Source organism: Hevea brasiliensis, chromosome 7 (genome assembly GCF_030052815.1).
Source record: "Hevea brasiliensis isolate MT/VB/25A 57/8 chromosome 7, ASM3005281v1, whole genome shotgun sequence".
Taxonomy (NCBI): domain Eukaryota; kingdom Viridiplantae; phylum Streptophyta; class Magnoliopsida; order Malpighiales; family Euphorbiaceae; genus Hevea; species Hevea brasiliensis.
This window is the reverse complement of record NC_079499.1, coordinates 97,858,380-97,871,595: the sequence shown is the minus strand read 5'-3', so window position 1 is coordinate 97,871,595 and position 13,216 is coordinate 97,858,380. Positions and strand designations below refer to the sequence as shown.

Here is a 13,216-nt window from a genome sequence, read left to right as displayed (position 1 = left end):
ACATGCCACGAAGATAAGTGTAAAGGCCAATTATAAATTTAACACATTTATTTTAGGTAATAGTTAAGTGATTTTGCGGATTAAATTTAATATAGTTAAGATTATCATTTATTTTTTTATTTTATGTTATATTTTAGTTACATTAATTGAAAAAATAATAATTGAATATCTCGAAATGTATGAAATTAATTATTTAATTTTAATAATTTTTAGAAATATTTTAATATATAAAATAATAATATTTTTATGAAATAATTTCTCTCAAATTGGCCTCCCACAGAAAAAAAAAAAAAAAAAAAAAAAGATTGCGAATAGAGAACAACTAGCTGCGATGGGATGGGGACCACCAGATATCGATCCGGTGTTATCATGACCCCACAGTTTGTTTCTCTGATTTAAAAAGGAATTTTTCTTTTATTTGGAGCTTGACTTGACCAATGCAATGCAAGGGATAAATTCTAACCATGGTTCCCTTGATCTCCGGTTAAACTCTGGTTAATCTCCCCACTTGAACCCTTTATAAGGGACTTGTTGCCTGCTCCATTTTCGCATCATTTCTCATTAATCACTCTTGCTATAAGCATACTTTTCTATTTCACGATCGCATCACTTCTTAACTTTTCGAGCGAGCTAGCTCTTAGCTTAATAGCTTTCACTCTGCTGGTTTGTTCTTCTCCTTTTTCTTCTCCTTCTTGCAGTGTCGCTTTTAAAACCAGCGATTTTTGTTTTAAACATTCAAGAGAAATCGTTAAATAAAATTGTCAAGGACATGTTACGATGGCTTAAAACAGCCGCTAATGTTTGCCACTTCTGAAGCATCGAATGAGCAATTATAGGTGTCATGTATTTTTTTATAAATATGTTTTGTACTGAATATTTATATATTCTCTTTGAGCAGCGGAGACTGGAGAGAGATGGCAACCAATGGAGAGGTGAAGATTAATGGGAATGGAACGGCGACCCAGAAGTCACCTTTGAGGAAGATCACGACGAGCGACAAACATGACGGGATCTGCCACGATATGAGCGCACCCACCGTGAAGGCTCAGACCATCGACGAGCTTCACTCTCTTCAGAAGAAGAAATCTGCGCCTTCCACTCCTAATAAAGGGATTCAGGGTGCCTTCGCCGCTGTCTCTGAAGAAGAACGCCAAAAACAGCAGCTCCAGTCCATCAGGTATAATGTTATATCCGCGACGCATACTATAATAATAAAAAGGTGCTTGTTTGCGAAGGAAAATTAATGTGGAACACGCACCGAGATGAGATGGTTCGGACGGATGATCAGATGTACTGCGGAGTATTTTGTGGGCGGGTGTTGGCCCACTCAAGAAACGACACGTTCGGAGATTCTGGAATATTTAAGCCGCTTTGCTTGTTCTTTCGGGTGAATGTGGGTCGGTTTAATCGGTTCAACGTATTTACTCAACACAAATCGACTAAATTGGTTTGAAGAGTGTTAAAATCAAACCCAACAAAATAAATTACAAAACCAATATTTTTTATTTCAAATTCATGCGAAACTTTTTGAGATTTTTATAATTCAATTCTTATTAATATATATTAAATTAAATAATTAAATTATTATTTTTTGTTAATTAAAAAATATAATTTAATGTAAATCTTTATAAATTTCTTTATACATTATATTTACTGATTACTTTTTTTATAATTTTTAATAAATATCAATTTGAGTTGCATTGGCTTCATAATTTTCAGAATCAAAATGAAATTAAAATATATCAATTTATATAATTTTTAATCTATAATTAATATAACTTAAATAAAAATAAATTTTTTCCAATTTTTGAAGTAGGTCTTTTGATTGTGTTCTTTCTGAGATTTTTTGTTTTTAAGAAAAAGGTAAAATCTAAAAACTGATTTTATTTTATTTTACATAAGATTTTAACAATTTTTTTGGAACAGTGCATCTTTGGCATCGCTGACAAGAGAAACCGGACCCAAGGTGGTGAGAGGAGACCCGGCTAACAAGATCCAGCCCATTTCAAAAGATCACCACGTCACTGCACCCATCAGCGTCAGTGACAGCGCCTTAAAATTCACTCATGTTCTTTACAACCTCTCACCTGCTGGTAATTACTCGTAAATCATTAGTTTCATAATGCACATTAATGAATCAATTAATGTTATCAGCATCTACATACAAAAACTACAGATCAAGTTAATAATGCAAGCAGTGCAAGTTAAAAAAATAAATGAAGTGATGTTTTCTTTATAAATCTATGGATTTGGTGCAGAGCTTTATGAGCAGGCCATAAAGTACGAGAAAGGGTCTTTTATTACGTCTACTGGTGCATTGGCCACCCTCTCTGGTGCTAAGACTGGCCGGGCTCCCAGAGTAAGCGTGTTGTCAAGGATGATGACACAAGCGAGGAGCTTTGGTGGGGAAAGTAAGTATCCTCTTGTTAATTATGGATTAGTCTCCTTTAATTAATTACTTATTACTGTGTATGTCCACTTCAATTAATTATTCTTTGTAATTACAGGGGCTCACCTAATATTGAAATGGACGAGCACACTTTCATGGTTAACAGGGAACGAGCTGTTGATTACTTGAATTCTTTGGATAAGGTATTTATCAACTTTTCTTTTCCCCTGGCCTATCTTCCTTTTTTTCCCCCTTTAATTATAACTATAATGTTTCTGTTTGAACTTTGTTGGTTTATTACCTTTTTTGTATCTTTATTTCTTGCTTCCGTGTCTTTCATGTCTGCCTGTGACCTGTTTACGAAATTCACATCTTGATTCTTGAAGGTGGGATTTCCAAAATATATTATATGAAAAAGATAAGCCTTACGTTTTGTCTTGGGAGGTGTTCACTTTTGGATGATAATGGTGTGGTGGTATCATTCTTCTCTAAGTTCTCTTTTTTCGCCAGTATATCTATCAAATTAAGAATTTAGCAAAGAGGATAACATTAGCAAGTGTCTAGGATTAAATACATTCAGATATATATGAATTCTTACTTGGTTATCCAGCTAACAGCAACTTGCCTTAATCATCAACAAGTGCTGCTTAACACAAGTGAAAAATAGCAATCTTAGCAGGTGATTAGTCAACATAATCCATTATTAGAAATGGATCCAGTGATTGGAACACAGCATGCCTGTGCAAGATGAGGCCATTCTATTGTAAAAATGAAAGTAATTTAGAAAAAAAAAAAAGAGTTTTATCATATTGCAACTCTGCAAACTAGAGTATTTAGCTTCCAATGTAGTGGCTGAGTTTGTTTCACTGAGTTGATGGTAGATGCTGTTTAAGAAAGGAAAAATGTTTCTAAATGAAACTTCAGGTTACCCCTTTTCAAATCTATATTTTAACTATGAAGAAATGTAATTGAAATTATGAAAAATTGAAAAAAAAAATCTATACATTTTGAAGTGTAAGCTAAAAATTAGATGTTTATATGCTTGTAAAGTGCAATTTCACTTGTCAATAAGAGTTTCAAAGAATTTTTCCTGTATGTATCCACTTTCAGTTCAAGGTAATAATCATCCACATGTTCAGTCTATTCACATTCTCACCCATATTAGATTTTCAAGGGAATGGTAATTGACAATTGAGTGAATCTTTATGTCCAGGTCTTTGTAAATGATCAATTCTTGAACTGGGACCCTGAGAACAGAATCAAAGTTCGGATTGTCTCTGCCAGAGCTTACCATTCATTGTTCATGCACAACATGTAAGTAAAAATTGGAATTATTATCATTTAATAGCAGTATTTTCTGTTTCTCTCTTCCACAAAGCCCAAGCCTGCCAGATAAGTCTCCTTTATCCTTGATGCTATGTTAATTATGATATCATAAATTGGATATTATCCCCCCATACAATGGAGGAAAGTGGTAAGAAAATGTGTATGGTGTATGAGCTAAGTGTGTGCAATTGGATAACTGGGTGGGTGGCAGGTGTATCCGACCCACTCCTGAAGAGCTGGAGAATTTTGGTACTCCGGACTTCACTATATACAATGCTGGTCAGTTCCCATGTAATCGTTACACACACTACATGACATCTTCTACTAGCATAGATTTGAATTTAGCTAGAAGGGAAATGGTCATCCTCGGCACACAGTACGCCGGGGAAATGAAGAAGGGTCTATTCAGTGTTATGCATTATCTCATGCCTAAGCGCCAAATCCTCTCCCTACATTCTGGCTGCAATATGGGAAAAGATGGAGATGTTGCCCTCTTCTTTGGATTGTCAGGTATAGTATCACCATGTCATGGTCACGTTGTGGTACCAATCCAGCCAAACGATATGTGCCTTCTAACTTTATCTTAAATACATTTTGTTTAGATTTGAAATTACATATGGCATATATGCTTATTGTTTCTCCTGTGCCTTCCATTGTTATTCACGAGTCCATTTTGATTTGTGCAGGTACTGGCAAGACAACTTTGTCTACAGATCCAAATAGGTACCTAATTGGAGATGATGAACATTGCTGGACTGAGACTGGAGTGTCAAATATTGAAGGGGGGTGCTATGCCAAATGCATTGATCTCTCAAAGGAGAAGGAGCCTGATATCTGGAATGCCATCAAGTTTGGAACTGGTATAATTCTGATCTCCAAAGTTTAGGTTATGCTAGAAACTTCAGTATAAGAAAATTAAAAATGATAGAGGCTGTATTTCTTGGATGAAACTGATAAATTATTTAGTTGAGTTTTGGCAAGTTTTCAGAGGGTGAATTGATGCAATTGTTTATGGTTGGCAGTTTTGGAAAATGTGGTATTTGATGAGCACACTCGTGAGGTGGACTATGTTGACAGATCAGTTACAGGTGAATGGAACAGCTTGAAGATTTCAATTTGAACCAGATAATTTATTTAAAATTTACAATTGATTGAACTTGAGGAAATTTTCTTGCTGTTGCAGAGAATACTCGAGCATCTTACCCTATTGAGTACATTCCTAATGCAAAGATACCCTGTGTTGGTCCACACCCCAAGAATGTAATCCTTTTGGCATGCGATGCATTTGGTGTGCTTCCACCTGTGAGCAAGCTGAACCTGGCTCAGACCATGTACCATTTCATAAGTGGTTACACTGCACTGGTAATTATTTATGACTAATGACTTATCAGGCCTACAGTTAATATAGTCTTTAATATGGACAAACACTTGTAAATGAAATGCATATGACATTTTGACAATTAAATTCATGATGATAAATGTAGGTGGCTGGCACTGAAGAGGGTGTGAAAGAACCCCGGGCAACATTCTCAGCCTGCTTTGGTGCAGCATTTATAATGTTGCACCCTACCAAATATGCAGCTATGCTGGCTGAGAAGATGCAGAAGCATGGTGCAACAGGATGGCTTGTCAACACTGGCTGGTCCGGTGGAAGGTATGTTCTGCAATATTTTACATAAAGGGTGATTCAATCAGAATTGCATTAACCATTTTCTAGAAATGCTGAACTGGTGTATGTTTGGTATGCTACAGCTATGGGTCAGGCAGCCGTATCAAGTTAGCATACACAAGGAAAATCATTGATGCCATACACTCTGGCAGCCTCCTGAAGGCAAATTACAAGAAAACTAAAGTGTTTGGGCTTGAGATCCCCACAGAGGTCGAAGGAGTGCCTTCTGAAATCCTGGATCCTGTGAACACTGTCAGTAGCCTATTTCTCTACTTCTTCATATTTCTATCAATTGGTTATGATTTGCTATTTCACATAATTTGAGCTTTTTCCCACCTGGTTTAAATCTGAATATATCAAATAATTTGCATTTTTTCTATACCACTAATTTTTTAAAGTTTTGGGTTGCAGTGGTCAGACAAGAAAGCTTACAATGAGACACTGTTGAAACTGGCTGGTCTGTTCCAGAACAACTTTACAACTTTCACCGACTTCAAGATTGGAAAGGACAACAAGCTCACTGAGGAGATCCTAGCAGCTGGTCCGATATTTTAATTCCCACCGAAAGGAGAACAGGAAGATGATTCCAGGAGGAGTTGGAGTAGACAAGATAGAATAAGAGTTAGGTTGAATGTTGTAGTTATTTGTGTCAGGATATATTTATAACTATAGTAGCATTCCTGCAAGTCTCTCTGTAACGAGGCGGGACTTCCAAGTTCTGCCTAACAATCCCCCGTTTAATCCATAAAAAAAAATGAAAAAAAAAAATACAAGAGTTTTGTCCAGTTCGTGGTGAGTGATTGTGTGTGTTAGCGTTTTTTTCCCCTTCCCTTTTATTGCTTGTTGAATGTGTTGTGTTGAATTGATGCTGCTGATGCTTATTTTTTTTTTGTTACGACTGAAACTCCTCGAAGACCAACAGCCCTTTTGAGCGATGCCAATTATAGCAGCTGCTTTCATTATATTTTTATCGTCTTAATTATCGCATCTTTGAACTTGAAAAATGATTCATATAGCCGACTCTAATTAGTTGTTGTTGCTTGTTGATTATCGCATCTTTGAACTGTGGATTTCCAAGGTGAGGGGAAATAATTGAAAATAATGGAACATTGCAATGGCAAAATCCTTCTAATGTGCAAAATCAAGTGGAGAAGTTGTTGACTCAATGTGCTTTCTGGCACTGAGCAAGTATTTGAGACTGAGTGTGCTATCTGGCATCGGGCTGGCTTGCTGTTTGAGTGAACAGCGATGGCAGCGAGTCCTCTTTTCCAACAAGTCACTGTATGCATTTCCTATCAAGCTTCTGCAAGACTGCACCATTGTGACTGATAACCCATTTTCATTTACCCAGAGCTTCACATTCTTTGTTGAATAATTTAGATATTCACAAGTTCATATTTTCCTACCCAAAATTTCCACTGGAAATAAAAAGCCATTTTGAAAGAAGCATGCATGACCCTAAATTGTGAAAAAGGCCAAATATTTTGGGCTTTTAATCGTTCCAGAGTTGAAAAAAATTTGAAAATTTAGAAAATCTTCTCTTTTAATTTAGCTTAAAACAGTTTTTGTTAAAGATTGAAAGAGTCCAAATTGTCTAAAAAAATTTTCCATAAACTTAACATTATATTTAATTTAAAACTTTAACATAATAGTTTCATTTTATTTATATATTTCTTACTCATCTTATTTATTTTGATGCGAGAATTATAATACTGGAATATTACTAACAACATTTCTTTGGTTCCCATTCTGCAATGAGATGAAGAAAAACAAGTGAAACGATATAAGTTCAAATTTTCAAGGCCACTTAGGCATTTTCTCGAACACCATTTTTGCAGGAACTTGTTACTCTATCGTATTGGTTAACAACTCCTTTTCCTATTTATTTGTGCATTATAAAGCCAGCTTTTGCCTCTAATATAAGCTAATTTTATATAAAATTAAATTTAATAACTATAAATTAAATATTTATATTAAATTTTACATAAAATTAATCAAAATATATAAAATTTTAATGTTTAATTTATTAATCGAGCTTATAATAACTATATTAAAAATAAAATAAGGTAAAGTTAGAGTATAAGTTGGAATTCGTAATTTTAATTTAAAATTTAAAGAATTGAATTTCAATTACATGATTCACTTAAATTTTGATTATGATTTTAATTTTGGTTTTATTATAATTTTGCTTCTAATGTTAATAAATTTAATGATTAGATTCAATTGCAATTGTAAATTATGTTAATTTGATTTTTAGCTTCAATTTAAATCATGATAAGTCTAATAGGTGTTTGCTTAGCCTAACTTGATACAGTAATTAAATACATACTAGTGAAATATTCATACTATATATGATAGTGTGTATCTATATATATATATATATATATATATATATATATATATATATATATATATATATATATATATATATATATAATTTAAATAATATTAAATTTTTATTATTAAATTAATTTTTAAAAAAATTTTTTGCTTAATTAATTTTATTTAAATAAATTTTATTTTTTTAATATTAACTTTTTAAATTAATTTTTGGCAAAATTATTTAAAAAATTACATTTTTTAATTATTTTTATATATAAATTAATGGTAGTTTTTATAATTATTCTATTTAAAATATAGTAACATTATTTTATTTAAAAAATAATTTAAAATTTATTAATATTATCGGTAAAATAATTTGGGTGATACTAAATTGCTATCTAATATTATAAGATTATAAACTTGACTATTTTAACATTTGATTCGTTGACTAAATTATTATATACATTCTATTTTTTCATTTAGCTTCAGCCAATCTTTTTAATTATTTTTATTTATAGTCAAATTTTTTATGTGATTCTATTTTTATGTATAAAAATATAGCTATTTCACTAAAACAGGAAAATAATCCAATGAAAAAAAAAAAAAAGGAAATGGAAAGATAACTTTCAACTTTTTAAGAAAATTTTGTATTAGCTATATTAAAAGTAGTATAGATTATGCATTTTGGTGAGTTTATATAAAGAATATAGGTTAACTTTATATTAATTAACTATAATATAATATTAATTTTTATTTTATTATTTTAATTTAATTCATAATTTGTGTCAATTTAATTCTTTTTTTATAAAAAATTAATATTTTAATTTTTTTTCATGCTTAATAGAGTGAAAAAAGTAAAATAATAATTAAAAATAATAAAATTTATTAATTGAGCTTAATAACTCTTGAAATAAATAATATACAAAATAGAGTAAATTAAAAGAAAATTTAAGAGTAATTAGATGAATAGAGAATATTTTGAGAATAAAAAGATTTGATGTATGTCAAATGATAGAAAGTATCAATTATTTATATGCGGAGAGATAGAGAAAATTTATATCAAATTTAATTATGCTATTAAATCATTATTAATTTAAAAAAATTATTCTTTAATCAAAAGAATTTTAATGTTATTATTCAAAGTATTAAAATTTTAAAACGTTAACCATAAACTTTATATAAATAAGTTGCGAATTTCTCTCAAATCAGTGGCCTTTAATGGTCATAATTTTTTTAATAGCCATAAATTATTATTTCTTTATAATAATAATAATAATAATAATAATAATAATAATAATAATAGTTCTCAATTTGTTATGATTTAATGAAATATTAAATATCTTGAGTAAATACTAAATATGTAACACCCTCCCGGTTGCAACTCCGTACATTCTACTGTTCCGGTGACCGGTGTCAGTCCGGACAGCTAGAACGTTCGGAAAAATATTTAAACTAAAGTAAGGAACCATAATTAACTCAAATATTAAATAGAAAAATTTAGTAAAAATTTTAGAAATAAAATACAACCAAGTTAAATGAGCCGGTGCCCAAGCAATGGGTAACCTAGAGGGAAGTTGCGGTTCTCGCAACTAGGAGCCCTAGACCCGGGTAAAAATTCATAAAATAATTTTTGGGACTCCAGAGAAGGGTCATTGAGGTTCCTATGGCATTAGAATGCCAAGAAAATATTTAGAAAATTTTTCAATCGGTACAGACAATTTTGACCTATTAAGCCAAACGGAGGGCATTTTGGTCATTTCGCCTTCAGAGGTGATTTTTGGCCGACTTGTCCAGTTGAGTAAATAATTATTTTGACATAAAATATGAATTAATATTGATGAAAAATTAATTTAAAGTTAGTAGAAAAGAAAAGAAAAAAAAATTACAATATATGCAATTTATGACATCATTGTGATGTCATTTAAAATTGTCCACCAATCACCATACAACCAATACACTTAAGACCAATAAAAGAGGCTGAAAATAGAAGAAAAAAAAATTCATCTTATTCCCTTGGACCAACCAGCCGAAACCCTTCTCCCCATCTCCCTCCATTGATTTCAACCAAAACTTCATTTCTCTCATCTTTTCACCATAAATCCTCCTACTCTTTTCACAAAAATTCATCCTTGCACCTTGCATAACCTTTTGGCAGCCAAGAAGAAGAAAGACAGTAAAGTTAGGCTTCAAAAACTGAAAATTCTGCCCTCTTGGTTTTAAGTTTAGAAATGGTATGGGTGCTCAATTCCAACAAGTTTTAAATGTAAAATGTGGTACATTGGGAGTGTTAAAACTAATGTACCTATTTTCTATCCAAAAGTCAACATTTTTGTTGACTAATGAGGTGAATAGTGACACCAAAACTTAAAATTCAAAAATTGAAGAATTCAAAAGTATCAAATGCCCTAGTATACCTAACTAGATTGGTTTGGATAGTTTGGCATGCCAATAGAGTTCAGTTAGCAGTACTGCACATGGCAATATGCCATTCTGTGATTTCATGGCTTTTAGCCATTCTGACCTTGTATTGAGATGTGGCCTTGTGCCTGATATTATTTACAGCTTGTTAGCTGTTCTGTTGCACACCGGGAGATGCATATGTGACCGATGGTGTGACGGCCCGAGGTACTAGATACCCAGTGCCAGTTTACCCATTTATCCAGTCCAGTCATTTAGTATAGGTTACTTGGGCAACCAAATGAATGAAAGTGGACAAAGTTAATGATGTACAAATTCAAAACGAATAAAACATATACATTCACTACATATTTGTTTTCTTGCTATTTCTTTTATTTTATTATTGCACCACTAAGCATTATTGCTTAGCGCGTTGCTTTTGCCACGTGTAGGTTCTGGAGATACAGATCGTGAGCCCAGTAGACCGCAGACTGGGTGAGTCCATCCTTCAGTTCTGCACAGTGTCCGTGTCACCTCAACTTCTGCAGTGCATTGGTAGGACACTAGGTGTCATTTTGGTATTTTGTAACTAAATTTCTATTTTCTCATATGTAAATGAACTTATGTAATGTATTTTGAGGTTCATGTAAATAATGAAGATTTATGGTTATGTATGGAAGTAATTTGAGTATTTATTTGTTGTTTATATAGGAGTACCCTGAGAAATGATGATTGAGAACTGAAATTGAAAAATATTGAGTTATTGATGATATTGGAGTTTGAGATGATTGAATATGGTTATTGGAAGTGTTTTTCACAGGTTCCGAAGAACTGTTTTCTCCATTTTTAGCTGGTACTTTGCCGGATTTTCTTTAAAATTTTCGAAACCTCAAATAAATTATAATTTCGATAAATGGCCCAAATACATTATATTACACAAGTTATATTCAAAAGCATGATAAAAATTAATTAAGGTATATTAGAGTGTGCATAATCGTGTGACATTGCTTACTCCTGCATATCTTGACACGGGAAAGATGTGTCACATTTAGTGGTATCAGAGCACGGTTTAGGCGTTTCTGGGCCTAGATTGAGTCCATACCATGCATTGCATTTGTAAGAGTCGAGGTGACACTAATGCAGATCTGTTTGTCTTTCTTATTTTGAATAGGATATGGACCCTACATCTCAAAGGGCAGTTGAGGAGGAAGTGGAGAGTCATGCTCCACCTGCAGCAGCTGAGACTGGGGGTATGGGAGAACCTGCTCCGCCAGCTCAAGCAGAGCCTGCTCAGCCTCCACAGGCCATGTTCCAGCAAATGGCCGAATTCTTCAGACAAATGGCTGGGGTAATGCCAGCACCACCACCACCACCACCACCAGCTCCACAGCAGAAATCACACCTGAAAAGATTAAGAAAATTTGGAGTAGTGGACTTCTTCGGCAAGAGAGAAGATGATTCTGTTGCAGCCGAAAATTGGTTGAACAGAACAGGCAGAGTCCTAAAACAACTCCACTGCACTCCTGAACAAAACCTAGAGACTGCCATATCTCTGTTGCAAGATAATGCCTATGAATGGTGGGACACGGTATCAAAGTGAAGTGCAAAAGGTTATAACTTGGGACTTCTTTCTCTCAGAATTCAAGAAGAAATATGTGGGTACTGTATACCTGGAAGAGAGAAGAAGAGAGTTTATTAATCTGAGGCAGAGACAGTTGTCAGTGGCCGAGTATGAGAAGGAATTCGTCCGATTATGCCGCTACGGAAGGAAGATAGTCCCTAATGAAGCTGAAAGGTGTAAGAGATTTGAAGAGGGACTAAATGACAACATAAAGATCCAGCTCACTGCCCTGGGAATCACAGAATTTACCAAGTTAGTGGAAGCTGCAATAAAGGTTGAAAAAGTAAGAATCAGTGAGCAGACCAGAAGGGATAGACAGCAGAAGAGGGGCTCGGGTTAGTCTAGTTCATCTCCTGCACTTGGGAAGAGGTTCAAGGGTCCCTCTGCACAGAGTTCAGGCCAGCCACAAGGTCAAGGTCAGTCTCAGGGGCACAGGCCACAGTTCACCCTAGGAGAGGTCAGTCCACACCATCAGTGGGTAGCTCTCCAGGGATGGGGTTCAGGGGACCAGCCCCAGCAACTTCTGCATGTCCACACTGTTTGAAATGGCATAAGGGGGAGTGTTAGAGAGTGACTGGTGCCTGCTTAAGGTGTGGGTCAATAGAGCATCAATTGAAGAACTGTTCACGCAGAATTACTACAGCTGCTCCAACACAAGTAGACAGACCTACTCCTGCATCACAGAGGGGTAGAAAATCTGGCAAATCTGAGGCTGCGGGACCATCACAGAGGCCTGCGTCTGAGCTAGCAGAAAGGCCTGACAGCAGACCACCTGCCAGAGCTTATGCTATTAGAGCTTAGGAGGAGCAAGATGCCCCGGATGTCATCAGGGTTACATTCTCCCTCTACAATACACCTGTGCATGCATTAGTGGATCCAGGATCCACTCATTCATACATCTGCATCAATTTACCCACAGAAAGGGGGATACTAGTAGGGGAGAGTGACCAAGACATTCTGGTCACTAATCCATTAGGCCACAGTGTAGTGGTGAACAAAGTATACAAGGGTTGCCCGTTAAGGATTCAGGGGTATGAATTCTTGGCAGACCTGATTGAGTTGCCTTTTCACGAGTTTGATGCGATTTTGGGAATGGACTGGTTGTCACGTCATCAGGCAATAGTTGATTGCAAATTGAAGAGAATTTCTTTGAAAACTTCTAAGGGTAATGAGATCACAGTTGTGGGGGAAAGGACAGATTTCTTGTCCAATGTCATCTCAGCCACAGTTGCAAGAAGAATGATGAGAAAAGGCTGTGAAGCCTACCTAGCACATGTGGTGGATACTAGGCAGGCTAAGCCAAACTTGAGTGATATACCCACAGTAAGAGACTTCCCAGAGGTATTTCCTAAAGAATTACCTGGTTTGCCACCAGAAAGGGAAGTCGAATTTGCTATTGAGACACTGCCGGGTACAGCACCCATTTCTATTGCTCCTTATAGGATGGCACCCATGGAATTGAGGGAGTTAAAAACTCAGTTGCAAGAGTTAC

General features: G+C 34.5%; 1 protein-coding gene across 1 annotated transcript; it reads left to right on the top strand.

Moving 5' to 3' along the window:
• The first annotated feature begins 503 nt into the window (after window positions 1-503).
• LOC110646012 (phosphoenolpyruvate carboxykinase (ATP) 1) lies at window positions 504-6,169 on the top strand. The gene is given in 14 exon segments (XM_021799295.2): window positions 504-663; window positions 899-1,177; window positions 1,927-2,093; window positions 2,259-2,357; window positions 2,360-2,411; window positions 2,508-2,592; window positions 3,603-3,703; window positions 3,927-4,225; window positions 4,402-4,575; window positions 4,738-4,803; window positions 4,899-5,077; window positions 5,200-5,369; window positions 5,468-5,636; window positions 5,796-6,169. Coding segments are annotated over 13 exon segments (1,968 nt in total). The 5' UTR covers window positions 504-663; window positions 899-914; the 3' UTR covers window positions 5,940-6,169.
• The last annotated feature ends 7,047 nt before the right edge of the window (window positions 6,170-13,216 follow it).